The following is a 15992-nucleotide window of genomic DNA, read 5'->3' on the forward strand; positions in this document are numbered from 1 at the left end:
TTCCCACCACAAGTGGTTACTTAGATACAAGCTTACATACAAAACCTTATCCATTTCGGGACACCGACGCTGACGCATAGGTGAGTCCAATAGCTCTAACTGTTCTTTGAATAGTCAAGCTAATAAAAAGGTGTCAATGAAGTACAAACAACACCATTATAAGTGGAGGGAGAATAGCAATAGCTCCTAACACTTGTCATTGTAAGGTAAAAATGCTACCAAATATATCAAATTTGACATGGAACAGGGAAGAAAAGATAACTAAATACTCTGTCTCAAGTGTGATTACTATTTATTAAACAGAATCAGTCAAATCAAGGGTACATATAACTAGTACAGATAATGTTGATCATGTTGTGAAGGGTACCAGAGCTGTCTATAACGTGACACAGGCCATTGAGACCCTGCAAAACAGCATTGTACACAATAAAAATACTTCTAAACAAAGAAATTTTACACTTGCTGCCAAAACATTTTTATCACTTCAAATCAGTGATACCATGAACATGTATGTTACAAATGACAAAGGTAATGCTCTTTTTTACTAACCAGAGTTACTAATTTAACTGTAATGGTATATAATAGAACAATTGTTGTCCTAAAATGTATTTCTTCATTTCACTGTAGACATATCCTTCAAAACGCATCAATGCCATTTCTATCAAATAAAATGAAAGACAAGCAGGAACAGAATAGTGTCAGTTGAGTGCTGAAATTAACCAACCAAACTTAAAAACAAAATCCTTTCCATTTACTTTGAAAAAAGAACATGTTCACCACAGCATCACACATATAAAAAGAGGTATCTTCAAATCTTCTGATGATCAGCTGAAAAATATACTTTCAACAGGTGCTGAAAGTGTCAACATATTCAATCATATCTTTTTAAGATTTAAAATATTCAATCACATGAAAAATTTAATTGGTATACTATTTCTTTAAACGACTTGCACAGACACAAAACTGATCATATTCAAATCTATCTGTCAACGTAAGAAAATACTGGATAATTAACTAAAGACTATGTTTTTAGACTGTGTTGCCAAAGACAAAGGACAGAAACCCAAAATGAAAATAAGCCCTTTCCTTAATACTTTCACAAAGATTCTGAATGGACATAATTATATTATTCATCAAAACCAAATTGTTCAGATGAATACTATAAATTTACCCATTTTATATTGTTAATATGTAGATACTAGGGAAACGAGTTATGTTGACAAACAGTTCTGAATATTTTACCATTCTCCCTTTTCTTCTTTTTTCTTTCTTCTACTTCTTTTATCCTTTTTCTTTCTACCCTTTTTTCTAGATTTCTTCGCATTTCTCTTCATTTCTGACTACATTGATCTTCCTATCCAAAATTTTCTCATTTTTCTTTCTTCAAAACCTTTTTCAATATAAATATAACGATGAAATGCCTTATATATGTATACAAAAATTTTTTTATCTAAGAAACACCCACATCCAATTTTATTTATACCTAAAAATATTCATGCATTAAATTTCAACGAGGCTAAAAAAGCAAATCCCAGTAATTTCTGTACACTGCTTTTTTTTTTTTGAAAACTAAAATATTTATTCTACGACTTTCACCGACTCATTTTTGGTTCTTACCAATTATTGATATATGCCACATACTCAATTTCTAGCATCTTCAAGATCTTCAATAAGCTAAAGACTTGATGACTTTGACTTCTCCTATTTAACTTTAATTCTTCATTCTTCTACCCTGACAGGTTTTATCTTCAACCCTGACAGCTTTTATCCTCTACCCTGACAGGTTTTATCTTCAACCCTGACAGCTTTTATCCTCTACCCCGATTTTCTTCTATTTTTTTCATCTATAAACAACTTTTCCAAATTTTCTATCTTCAAGCTTTATTCTTCCATTTTCTGTCTTCAAGCCTTTAGTAAAAATATCTTTGTTAAACAAAGTGTCAATACTGCAAACACAACATACAAAGATGATTTTTTCTACCACAGAATGTTTTGCAGTTTTACACATAGGAGGTGAAATGTCTCAGAGAAGTTGTGATTTCCTGCTCTACATGTAACCCGTGTACATAACCATAATAACACTGCCCAGCAACTATTATCAAAACACTCGCCTTTGGTAAATCTATGTGTTTAAAACACTGGTTTGCTTTTACAGATAACAAGAGCTGTCAGTTGACAGCGTGCTCGACTATTCTCAGTGCTTGATAGTATAATATAAGCTATGAGTAAAACTTTAACATTACAATAAGCATATTTTAAGTCGAAAAGGGGCCATACTTCAGTCAAAATGCTTGATAGAGTTGTCTGCTCCTGTGTACGACCGGGGTCATGATGGTAAACAAGTATGCAAAATATGAAAGCAATATCTCAATGGACTTTGAAAATATTTGGGGTGGTACGCAAACTTTAACATTTATTCTAAGTCGAAAAGGGGCCATAATTCAGTCAAAATGCTTGATAGAGTTGCCTCCTCCTTTTTACAGACTGGGGTCATGATGGTAAACAAGTATGCAAAATATCAAAGCAATATCTCAATGGACTTTGAAAATATTTGGGGTGGTACGCAAACTTCAACATTTATAAGTCGAAAAGGGGCCATAATTCAGTCAAAATGCTTGATAGAGTTGCCTCCTCCTTTTTACAGACTGGAGTCATGATGGTAAACAAGTATGCAAAATATCAAAGCAATATCTCAATGGACTTTGAAAATATTTGGGGTGGTACGCAAACTTTAACATTTGTGTGACGCTCGCGCTCATGCTAACGCTCACGCCGATGCCAGGGCGAGTAGGATAGCTCCCCTATTCTTCGAATAGTCGAGCTAAAAATGATCGTGTAACACAGGCTGTAATTCCTGGAAAGCTTGCGATGTTACTCATTTTGAACCTCTGACATTAACTGAACTGAGGATGGAAATTTTAACATATTCTTAACAGTATGAAATTACAACCCCTCTAAGTTTAAACAGGTGTAACATTATGAAAACAGCAACAACTATACCAGTTATAACATAATCTCTGATATATCATCCCACCTTTACAGGGCGTCAAGTGCTTTTGGGAGTCAAAAATATAGGTAGGATCCTGAAATATAGGTATTTGGGGGCCAGAAATATAGGATTATATAGGTTGCTTATAATGAAGAAAACAAGTCAGACAAGTGTTTTATCCTCCTCCACCACCTACCAGCACTCTCTTTTATTAAACATAAAATACAAAGGAACAGAAAAAGTGGCTACTTTTATGATTTTAAACAAATAACATTTTAACATATATCTTACTTTCATAATAAACTATTAATTCACCAACAGACAAAACTTTACCAATACTGGTACTCAAATCAGTTTAACAGGGAATTAGGCAAACCAAGCCATATTGCTAACAACATATATCATCTGCTATTGGACAATGAAACATAGCTTTGAATGTTTCTCCAATTCCATCATTGGTTCAAAAGCTTATATTAGAATAGGCACATTTTGCTGCCCACAATACTTCAGCAGAAATAACATCATCTTTAGCATATGAATAGCTTAAAATTTGCTTTTGCTTTGAGGTGGAAGCTGGTGATTCACTAATGCTACCATGGACTGTTCCTTCTGAAGTTGAACATGGGTTTTCATCAGCTGTTGGAGGTTTAAATTTCAGTTTAGCTTGTGTTGATGAGAAAGCAATTTTACTTAATTTCTTGTGTTGAGTGCCTTTTGCATGTTGAAGAATTTGTCTCAGTCCAGCATTATCACACTTTATGTCAGTTTTGCACAATGTACAGTGACCATAAGAGTCACTCTTCCCCTTGACACACCATAATTTCAGTTCATGTCCATTGCCATCTACTTCTGATCTCGAAACTGACTCTTATTAGCAGGCATTATGAGGCCAATTGAAAAAAGAACTTCCATTACTTAAAGCTTTCCTAAAGCTGGGCTGGGCAGGGTCACTACACCTGAAAGGAATACAAATTTCAATGCCTAAAAGGTAACAGCATATTTATAAACTCAATAATCATAGAATTACTTCTTTTTTAATGGTTTGAATGACCTTTGTATTCCTTGCTTACCACAAAATTTCCAGATTATAGGTATTTATAGGTATTTTGGCAAAATATAGGATTTTATAGGTTATTATAGGTAGAGGGCTAAAATATAGGAAAATATAGGTAAATATAGGTAACTTGACACCCTGCCTTTATAATGTAAGTGAAGTCCAAAAATTCTATATTGTAAATAGCTTCTTGTTACTGTAAGAACTGACATGATCACAGCTTTTCATTTAGTATTTTGAACCATTTGAAATATCAGTTTTCACAATAACAAAAAGGTTTTATCTGCCCTCCTGTCTACTCTAACTCCAAATTATAATTAATACTATTTCAGCAAAATTAAAGAATAGCAAAAAACACTAATTGGTAAGTAAAGATTAGTAATAATTTGGCTTGAAATAAAATGCAGTACTTAAAATATATGATCTAATTACTTTCCAAATCCAAAACACAACTTTTTGTTTTCTTGAAGTCATATGATAGACATAATCATTTATCTTTTATACAACCAAGTATTTAACAGTACTTTAATTCAATACACAGATTAAATTTGTCGTCAAATTTTGTCAAATCTCATCTCATCAGATGCAAAAAGGAAAGAATAATAAGGACAAAATTTTTGCAAAAAATGTGTCATACAGTAATCACATAAGACTTTGAAAATATTGTTCAATGTAAGCATGTTATTTTGTTCGGTTTTTGTTAATACAGCATAAAATGTCATGAAAACAAAAATCAAAAATGAAAACACAAACAAAGATGTGGTGAATATTATGCTGATGATAACAACGATGATGAAAATGATGACGATGACAGAGTGAGTCGGTCTGCCCCCTCCTTTATACCTTCAGTAATAAGATCGACCTGCAGAGAAAAACAAATACATAGCATCCTATAGTTGGGTAAAAATTAGGATTTTTTAGGTTTATATCTACGAGTTTAACATTGCACACGAAGCTCATGATTAAGTACCATTTGGCATCCCCTCCAGCACCCCCAAACTGGAAAGCATAACTTTTTTTAACTTATAACTTAGACCTAAATAATTTTTATGAAGTTGTTGACTGGCCTCGCTGACAAAACGTATCAATATCAAAAGAATTTAAAACTGCTTAAGCAGAGGGACCAGATGTCAGTAAAATTCGAAAGCTTTGGGGTCAAATTTTCAAAAAACATAACTTTAAAGGATTACAGTGTGTCAAATATTTAGCCTCACAGCTTGCTACAGTTGATGGTATCATTGCCAAAATATTTACCTAGATCCCCCTTAGATTCTCTTCACTCTAAACCAAAATCCTAGATAAGCTCCCTCCAAAGGGCTTTCACACAATTTATCATGGAAGATGTATGAAAAGCATTGCAAACAATTTTGATAAAACTGATACAAAAGTTCCCTAAAGATTTCAGGCTACTTCAGAACAATTATTCCTAAGGGTTTAGACCCAGAAGGTTGTAATTACATATAAAGAAGTCACAATTGTCATCTATAGAGCACATATTGCCTGGCACAGTAAATCTGTCAGACAGCTTGCATTCCTTCAAAAAAAAATAAAATAAACTTACGTGGTGAATACGATCTTGACCTAGATCTGGAATACGAGTGTCTACGTCGTCTACTGTAATACGGGGATGGAGAACGTCTTCTGTTGTATCCACCACGGTAACCATCATCATAACGGTCCCTCTCGTCATACCTTTCACTGCGGCTGTAGTTTAAATAGAAAATAGTTTGTGATATTTCATCTTCAAAGCTGTTGTTTAACTACAATAAATCACAGCTGTATTAGAATTGACTTTTTTCTTTAAACTTAGAATAGATTATTCTGTTTAGGTCAAGACTAACTGCTACAGTCAACTTTTCAACTTGATGATCATGTGATCGGGTATTCTAAGGAATGGACAGACTCCTTGGTAGAATCACAGGCATTCTGTTTGCAGACTGCCATTTATGAGAGGTCATCCCCTAGTGTTGCTTAAAGTCATTGCACTATGGAAGAAAAACTTAAGTTTAGTTTATTTTAATTTATTTTTAGCTCGATTGTGATGAAAGCTTTAAGCTTATTTGAACCACTCTCAAATCTGCTTCCTTGAAAAACCAATACTGGTGTCGTATGAGAAGTCATGGTTGTGACCTCAATGGGGCTCAAACCCACGACCCCTGGGTTGAGCAGCATTAAAACTAGCAACATAAATCACCTTGTCACAATTCTTCTGAGCACACTAAATTTTAATCCTTGCCAATATACAAAGACTTAAAAAACAACTAGAATGTGACTGTAGGACAGGTTCAGAAACCTCCATATCACAGAGACAAGACATGTAATGGGTGAGAAATGTGAGAAAACTACACTCCATCCTTCACTATCTGGAGTATATGTCTACCTGGTTGGTTTGCCAAGATAGATGCCAGGTGTAGGTGTGTGTGCCCTTCTTGTTATTGAATAGTCAACACGTATTCTTCTGCCATCAATTTCCAATCCTGTACATCTGTCTTTTGCCTGAAAATAATGCTATCATGAAAGTACAAAATGTGACATTACATTGCATGACATCAAGAGAAGATAAAATATAACAATGTTTTTTTTATTGTGTCCTTTTTCATGTTTATGGTATTCCTTTCTGCTATTGTAACGATAAATCAACATTCATTACTAATTGTCCAAATACTGTTTTATAGATATTTACATTCACTGTATATTTTTCAGAGCAAGACAATAACCTTTTTTTTTCATACTAAACTGACACGAAAAAGAAACGCAACAAGTATTGTTACAGTCAATATTTATAACATATTTGATGTTTAGCCATACAAACTTGTATATCTAACAAAAGTAAACATAACAGAAAACAATTTCATCATCAAAAAATGAATTTTGTCTGAGATCACATTTCTTTCCATGCTTCAATGTCAGTGCAGTCGATAATGCGTATAACCACCATTGCTCTGTATGACAGCCTGCACTCTACGCGCCATGGAAGTGCACAGATTTCTGTGAACACGACTTGGAATACTGTTCTATTTCTCTTTGAGAGCCTGAGTCAACTCATCAACGTTGTTAGGAGCATGAGGACGTCGACATAACCTGCGTCCAAGTTCGTGCCACATGTGTTCTACTGGATTGCAATCTGGAGATCGACATAACCTGCGTCCAAGTTCGTGCCACATGTGTTCTACTGGATTGCAATCTGGAGATCGCGCAGGCCACTGTAACACCGGGACATTGTTTTGCTCTAGGAACTGTCTTGTCACTAAAGCAGTGTGTGGACAAGCATTGTCATGCATGAACATTAGTCTCTGACGTTGACGGAAGATTGGCACAATGTGAGGTCGAAGAATCTGCTCGATGTAACGTCTTGCGTTTAGATTGCTATTACAAACAACAAGGGTGGACTTAAGGTGGAATTTATAGCTGCCCACACCATGACTCCACCACCGCCGTACGGATAAACCTCACGTACACAGTTATTTGCGAAACATTCGTTGCGGTGTCTGTATATTCTGACCCTCCCGTCAGCGTGATGGAGATTAAATCTTGATTCGTTGCTAAATACAACAGTTCCCTACTGATGTCGTCGGTTATTTAGAGCCCATTGTTGCCTTTCTTGACGATGATGTCGGGTAAGAGCCTGACATCGAGCTGGATGATGGCAGTGAATCCTGCGTTCATGCAAATGATTTATCACTGTGTCACGGTGAATTGGTCGTCAGCGATTTCCAATTACAGCATGTGACGTGGATTGCACCGTCTCAAACCTGTCATGTAAATGACGTTGACGTATCATATTATCTTGATGTATGCTTGTCACACGCAGCGCACCTGAACGTGGACAGTCATCAGCTGTTCCTGTAATGTTAACGCGTTCAACTAACCTCAAAATTGTTGATCTTGAAACATTGTATTGTCTAGCTACCACAGTCTGTGAAATTCCACTGGCTAAAAGTCCCAGAATTTGACTTCTTTCTGCCATATTTAGCCTTGGCATTTTGAATAAGGAATTTAATCCGTGTTGAGTATACTTTTTGTACAGTAAATAAATGAGGCAATGTACACAGCAAGTTTTGTATCAATTCGCCTCGTGGTAAGATAGCACGAGGTGCATGAGCATTTTGTGCAGCGCCATTTAGATGACGGGAAGTGGAGTATTGAATGCAAAATAATCGATGGGGTGTGGAAGGTATACCGCACAGCATACATGTATATGAATATAGTATTGATATATGCTCTAAAAACGAAATGGTGAGGAAATATAATTGTTGTGTTTATTTTTCGTGTTAGTTTATTTGCTACAAAAATATCAACTGCTACCCTTTCTGTATGACTGAAAGAGCAATTAAAGAAAATTAAAATGGTGTCATACTAAAAATTCTTTGAAAATCAGCAATCGGAATTGCATGACAGCTGAAACAGGTGTGATACATAGAGAAGTTACAGGAACTACTTAGTATTTTGTATTAGAGAGACAAGACCTTACGAAAATGATGTACAAAATATCCAACTAGTCTGCTGCATTAAAAAACATTTTATACTCAAGCCATTCATGACTCTTTCAGTACAAGTACTTAAGAGACTTTCAAATACTGGGATAGCCTCACCTTAACAGTATGTATCAAGTCATCTTCATATTAAAGCAAAATCATCATGAAACTACAGGATACTGACCTCTATAGCATCATCAACATTTCTGTAATACACAAAGGCAAATCCTCGGGATCTTCCACTCTGTCTGTCATAGACAACATTGCATTCCTCCATTTCTCCATACCTGCCAAACACCTCCCGCAGGTCACGCTCCTGTGTGTACAAGCTCAGACCAAACACTCCAAGACACTTGCTGGGCTCTGGGTCATCCTGTTGTGTATAAAAGAATTACAGATGCAGTAATACGTATGTATTGACATAAAGAAGTTGCAAAAAATAAAAATATCTTTGTAGTTGGGGGATAAAAGTTAGTGAGGAATGAAATTTTAGGTGGGGGTCATAGAGGGATGGCAGAGTAAGAGAGGAGGGTAAGACGGATACTTAGAAATCCTAAGAGATATATGATTTAAGTAAGTGTAATTAATGTCACTTTGTGTGTGCCCATGCGTGCGCACTCGTGACATCTCATGACAGAGACATGGAAAAGAACATTAGTCAAGTTGTATAGATTAAACATAGGAGCTCCTTGATATGGCATCACAGTTCAGAGTCCAATTTCTTCAATATGACAGGAGGGAATATCGTATTAACAGTATCTATTTATTTGTAGAAATTAATGACAATAAACACTGAACAAAAGGTAATCACGAGCTGTGTTATTACTAGTGTATGATATGATAGCGTCATAATGATGTTGGGCCGCTTTTGAGGATGACATTGCCTAAGAGATGGCAAATAAATATTGTGCATGTTCTGAAATCTGTAATTTTGATATTCGCATTCAGTATGTACATATCCGTCACATTTTCAAATTTTAGCAAAATGGGACCAGAAATAAAGAAATGAGAGTACTTTTCCAGATATCTATTGAACACCCCTAGTACTAGCCAAAAAATAATATGGTTCCTCAAGTCATGTAAGTTTTTGCCAGCTGTACATGTAATTATAACATTTGTGACTCTGAGCCCGGAAACGAACCAATTACCAGAAATTTAGTCAGGTCCCAGTGATCTTGAGCGTAGTACCACAGATACCAAAACCAATATAGAACTTCCTCTAGTGGTACTTAGTAACTATATATTGTTTTGATAAAAGATTAACCACATGATTTGTGATGCCCGCTGACTGTAAAACTTAACCAGTTCTTTGACATATGAATATATCAAAGTTTTATTGATGCATACCCTGTTTCCATCATGTCGCCGCCTTGATGACATTGGTGACCTACTTCTGGATCTGTCACGTCTGCTTCGACTTGGCCTATCTCTACTTCTTCTTCTGTCACGGCTTTAAACAAAATTTATAATTAGGCACAAGAATAAGAATCAAGAATTTACAGTATTTTCTTTCATCATGCACGACAGTACCATCCGAGTTCTATTACCAAAGTCACTTTGTTTACCGGTACTCAATACCAATCTTACTTGAATGTATAACTACAAAAAGTCAGATAATGTAGAAATAATTAAACTGACAATAATAATGCATAACAGTCAGAGAACAGAAATAACTAAACTGACAATAATAATGCTATAACAGTCAGATAATGTAGAAATAATTAAACTGACATTGATAATGCGTAACATTCAGAGAACAGATTCTACAACATTAGAATCAAGTTTTCTTGCTTATCTAATGGGGCAAGAAAAGATTATCCAGACAGAAGGTAATCTTGTCTTTTCCCCAGTGAAAAGACAAGTTACACAACACACATGCTTATTTTGATGTCCTATGTTAACTGAAGTCATATCATAGTGTATCAGCAATTTTCATTTACAAAATCTTTGAAAATATGGCCGTAATACTAACAGGCAAGAAAAATGATTAGATATAACTGCATGAGTAGGGCAGGTGTTTTTCCAATCTGAACACATCCTGGATAAAAAACCTTTGCTGCTTTTTAATCCATTCCATGCTGCCCCCTCACATTTGAGAAAATCCTGTCTTACATTTTGTACATCTTACACAGGCAGTCATATACCATCCTTTAGTCTTTTTTTATTACAACTTCATTCAATCTATAGTTCACTCTAAACTTTTCTGTTGTATTCACCAATAGAAACAAAAGGTTTGAATTTTTAGAACATTTTATCCTGTTGATCAACTGTAGAAATTCTTAACTATGATGAGAAAAAAAACCTAACTTTTCATAAATAATGTTCTATTCACCGACATAGAGAAACTGCACTTACCTTCTACTTCTTGAACTGAAACAAAAAGACACCAACATTTATTAAATCAAAGAATAAATTCTGTTTAAAATATCACTGAAGGTATATATCACCCCTGTTCATCTGCTACAAGGTCTTTATCAAATCAGCATATTACCTCTTTGTAGGCACACTGTTTAAGCAATATTTCAAATCTAGTATGATCTATAAAGCAACTTCTGATATACCAGGTAAATAATACAAGAAGCTTTATTTCTTGTATGAAGTTTCCGTTTTTAAATCAGACAAAGTGCATAAACATATAAAGTACATGTAGTCTACTTCATTTCATGGACTTTCGATTTGTTTCCATTTCTGAAGATTCTGAAACCCTAGCAGAGCTCTAAAGAGAATTATAAACAAGGGTGCCATAGTCACAAAATACACCCGTCGAGAGCAGGTAAACAATTGTGCCAAGTTTCATCAAAATCCCTCCATGCATGAAGAAGAAATGCTCCGGACAAAGTTGTTATTCTTGTATTCAGGGCCTCCTCTGGGTTTTTCATACTTGTCGCCAACCTTTTCGCCAATTTGAAAAAGTTGGAGCCACTTTAGAGCCATTTTTGAGCCAAAGTTCTGAGCCACTTTCATTTCTCTTAGTTGGCTGTCATAGTGTGTATAGAGAAATAAAATATTGTAAATAATTTCATTAGGAATAATAACAAGTTTTGAAGGTGCATTAGTTTATTGTAGAAGTAATTTTTATTTTTATAGCTCTTTGGTCAGAATTACCAATTTTTCAGGACTCATTTATTTTCGGAAAGGAAAATTCGGATTTTTTTCTATTCTAAAAGGTCGAGTTGAACACTTGTCTAATGATTTTTAAGAAGCCATGGTAGCAAGTGATATCTTCCAGCTTCTGAACATTTCAAAGAAATTAACCAGGTCCAGGATACAAATTGAGGTCGATGTGTTTTTGTTTTCGGATCCATCGTTAAAATCTTTTATGAAAACTGAGGAATTACAAAATTATCTTGCAAAAACTAACAAATTAAATGTATCTTTCGTACTTATTTAAAATTCGTCAGTCATACAACTGCATGCCACAAACATGTCGATCTTTTTTTTTTTTTGTAAAAAATCGCAACACAAAGTACACCGTAATCAGCGTTAATTTTGGTAAATTCTCGGCAGAGGTCAAACATACAAGCTGGCAGATGTTTTGATTACTGGTTAATCATCAATTCACACATTATTACGCAATTATCTTCTCAAAGTGTCAAACAACCTCAATAGTCGAATTGTCAACACTGCCTAGACTGGTTATCGATTTTATTCACTACCAGCGTCTAGGTAAACATGTATCGATCATCTGAGAAAAACGGGTTTAATATTCGCGCTTGACCGTGTCAGACCCGTAGTACTGAAGTATAAGCAAGTATAGATTGTAACATTTTTAACAGTTTTGAGACGTTTATTTGATTAAATTTTGTCCTTATTTAACATGTGCATTTATGACTAAATCCTCAATATTATGTTCACATGTGTAAGATTATACAAACCTATCATTTTATCTTCAGCTGAATATAATACTACAATGTATATACGCATTGCAAGTCAAAATTGTAATATGATACATGAAAGGGAAAAAATCTCCGCTATCTTTTTTTTTTTTTTTTAGTACACGTATACTTTTAAGCTACGGACAAACAAAACTTCAAGGTACTAAAAAAATAGAAAAGAAAGCCATGTAACTCATCAAACATGGTGCATCAAACATACACTTATACATAGAAATGCGAAGACAATAGTTAGAACTAATTTCGTCTCAAGGCTCAAAATCGAAAGTAGCGATAATCTATAACTTTTATTTCTTTAGTAAATGTAAAGTCTAGATCCTTACACATTATTTCGCTAGTTATTCCAGATTTCTCTCAAAATAAATGGTAAAATGTAAATTGCACATAATACAAAAAGTGCACACTAGAATAACTTTACGTTTTATTTACCACTCGTTTTATTTACCACTCGACTCGACAAACACACAAGTAGGTCAAATTAGATAAACTTTTTCTGTTGGCCCGGGCCAACAGGAAATTTGCTATTTTTGGGACTTGGTAAATGCAAACTGAACAAACAAACAATTTGGAAAGTAGATTTTTAGCTAAACAACCAGCTCGAAGTACGTACATTATACGATGAACTGCCTAGAACAGTCTGCTATACATAACTAGTTTCTTGATTTTAAGATAATTTCTTTCGCTCTAGATTGAAAGAGTAGTGAAGTTAATATTGTACAGAATAATGGAAATTCCGTTAAAACACGTAAAACTACCTAATATGAATAAACTCAGCCATATGTTTTATACTGCCATGGAAACAAAATGGCTGGCATTTTGATAAAAAATATTTATATATATTGAATTGTTGGTAACTTTTTTATTTCTTAACTATTTTGAAAATTTCTTCACTTAAGAGGGTCCTTTAAATTGAATCGATATTGAAACAACACTGCTTTACGAAAACTAAAGATCGAAGCTCATCGGCCATTTAATTGTTTTTGTACGCCTGATCGCTGCCAGTTCCGGCTTACGTAACATGGGAGCTCAAAAACTGCGAGAACGATCGAAATGGGGATCGATGTCTTTTGTCCTATTACTTCTTTTATCTTCAAATTTACCATGCTGACATTACTTTATCAATTACATTCTTACTGTACACAGTTGATGTTTGACCCAGTGTTTACTCCATATCTACAGCATGTTGTGGGGAATAAAAATTTTGTTTAAAGCTGGGTGTATGTTCGTTTTATAGTTTGCTTGGAAGCAGTGGTCTAGCCTAGCAGTTTGCTAGTAGTAAATTATTACGTCAGAATAACTGACACGTCAGGATGACACCACCCTTTACTTTGAAAGGGAAAATAAAAACACAAATGCTGAATAAATTTAAAAACCAACCAAATTTTTACTTATCTTTCTAAACTAATATTTTACAAAAACATCTAAATATACAAGTTAGAAAAACGCCAATGAAGATGACAAATCAGCTTAATGAATAAAAAGAATAAAGTTTTAAGTTCTGCCAAAAAGTAAATAATATTAATATAAATAAATGGTAAAATTAAAGTATTCTAATGTATTTTGTGACTCTGTACTTATATGACTTATATGACTCTGTGCCTAAAAATAACAGCAATATAAATTAATTACCAATAATTACTTAAGTATTTTAAGATGAAAATCTGAAATAATTGCTGTTAAAACAATAGAATTTAAATTACTTAATTAAAGAAAATTACTTACTAATTTAGAGAAAAGTTACAATGAATTTAGTAAAACTCTTAGGTTAAATAAATAGCCAAAAATAAGTACAAAATAAATTAATTATTAATTACTAAACCCTAAGAGAGTTTTTCAGATGTTGTCAGTCCAAAAATTCCTTAAGAGTGAAGAAATGGCTCTGAAATTCTACTAAGGCAGGGCTTTTTCACCCTATCTCACGGGGCCGAAATTCGGCCCCATTCTCAATGCCAAATATGTTCTATTTTTCCCAATCTGGAGCAAAAAATTCCCAATCCAATGAAAAATTTCCCAACTGAAATCAGTTACTTTCTGTTTTTTTTAATAATAATTCTTGCACAATTATTTTTGTTTGCCAAGTAAATCAAACAAAATCTTGGAAAAACCATCATGTTTCTATTTTTAGTAACACGACCATCTTCAACGTCGGCAAAAAATAATTACAAGATTTTGCTGAAGAAATGTATGATTTCTATGCAAAAACCTCTCAAAATGCATAAAAACACAAATATTAATTGAATAAAGTACCCAAAACATGTTGACAGGTAGTTCTTATACCATTAAATTCAATTGTCACATATTTTCGCGACCCAGTTTTTACACTTGAAAATACACATACTTTGGTGAAAACAAACTGTAAACAAAACTTCTAGCATAACAAATAAAGAATTTCTGTATTTTTAGGCAATATTGGGACACAATCCTGAAAAAAAATTCTCAAAATTTCACAAGGGGATACTGTCTACCAGTAAAATTTGAAACTGAAGATTTAAATTAATTAAAAACACACTTGTTAGTAAATTTTCCCAAATTTGACTATTTACTGCGTTAAAAATTCCCAATATGACCAGGGGCCTTTTTCCCAAAACACCCTGAAAAAGCCCTATGAGGTAAACTCTTCCAGAATGCAGTCAACCATGAAGGATGTAAAGTACATTCTGATTGGTCAGCATCTTTCTGATAAGCCATTCAACATTTATCTTACATATCAGCTGTGACCTTGGCAATGCTTATGTAAACTCTTTGTCTTTAATCTAAAAATAGCTCAAAGTTCTTTCATAACTGGTCTTACTAAAAATAGCTGATGTAAATACAAAATGAAAATACCGGTATGTTATGATATTAAATGCAGTTTGTTACAATAAAGATAAACTGGAAGTACTGATGACTATGAAGTATATAAGCAATAATAAAGTATCAAATGAATATACTGAACTGTGTGAATGTGCACCAAGAATGATCTACATTGATAAATCAGCAGTCTTTAATACACTAGCTGAATGCCCTTAATAGGCTAGCTAAATGTCTATGCTTTCAAATCTTAAAATACCATACTATTTGTAAATACAAACATTTATGATAAAATATTTGACTGTTTGATGATATTATGCAATACAGAAACTATGTATTATGTAATTTTATGTTGTAAAAATCCAGCTTTACAACAAACATATTTCGAGAGAGAAATGGAGTGGAGAGAAAGAGATCTCGAGGCCGATCGATAGACTGAAAATCTTAATTGGCCACTCGTATACAATTATGCGTTGGGACATTGTGGCCTGTCATGGGGACCTTTGGGCCAATAAACCAAAACTGGGGAACTTTCACCTCGTGATGGCACATCAGCGTGCATGTATAGAAATCTAAATCAAGTTTACAAAATAAAACAACGATGCTACAAAAAAATGAGACCGTTTTACAGTATACACGTGACAAAAAAAACTCGGTAACACTAAAAATTCGGAATCTTTCGCACGTTTTTACTACTCATGATTGATTTTTATGGATCTACATATATAATTTAGAGAGTGTGTGTCTGGGGGGGGGGGGGGGGGGCAGCATAATTGCCTTGCCCCCCCCCC

The 15992-nt window shown here is 34.1% G+C and overlaps 1 protein-coding gene across 3 annotated transcripts; it reads right to left on the reverse strand.

Moving 5' to 3' along the window:
- Positions 1-275: 275 nt before the first annotated feature.
- On the reverse strand, positions 276-10926 carry LOC123531252 (transformer-2 protein homolog beta-like). Of its 3 annotated transcripts, none has more exons than XR_008370176.1 (7): positions 10874-10926; positions 9866-9968; positions 8703-8891; positions 6424-6539; positions 5605-5747; positions 1618-1908; positions 276-1390 (listed from the first exon to the last, which is right to left on the reverse strand). XR_008370176.1 is itself a non-coding variant. In XM_053538259.1 (7 exons), the coding sequence occupies exons 1-6, from the start codon at positions 10909-10911 to the stop codon at positions 4889-4891; spliced, it is 606 nt and encodes a 201-aa protein (XP_053394234.1). In that variant the 5' UTR covers positions 10912-10926; the 3' UTR covers positions 276-1908; positions 4887-4888. The 3 variants fall into 3 exon arrangements, 2 of the variants coding, with proteins under 2 accessions (XP_053394234.1, XP_053394233.1); XM_053538259.1 differs by adding an exon at positions 4887-4905 and having other exon boundaries at positions 276-1908; XM_053538258.1 differs by having other exon boundaries at positions 276-1908.
- Positions 10927-15992: the final 5066 nt, after the last annotated feature.

The sequence above is a fragment of the Mercenaria mercenaria genome, chromosome 3 (genome assembly GCF_021730395.1).
Source record: "Mercenaria mercenaria strain notata chromosome 3, MADL_Memer_1, whole genome shotgun sequence".
NCBI lineage: Eukaryota > Metazoa > Mollusca > Bivalvia > Venerida > Veneridae > Mercenaria > Mercenaria mercenaria.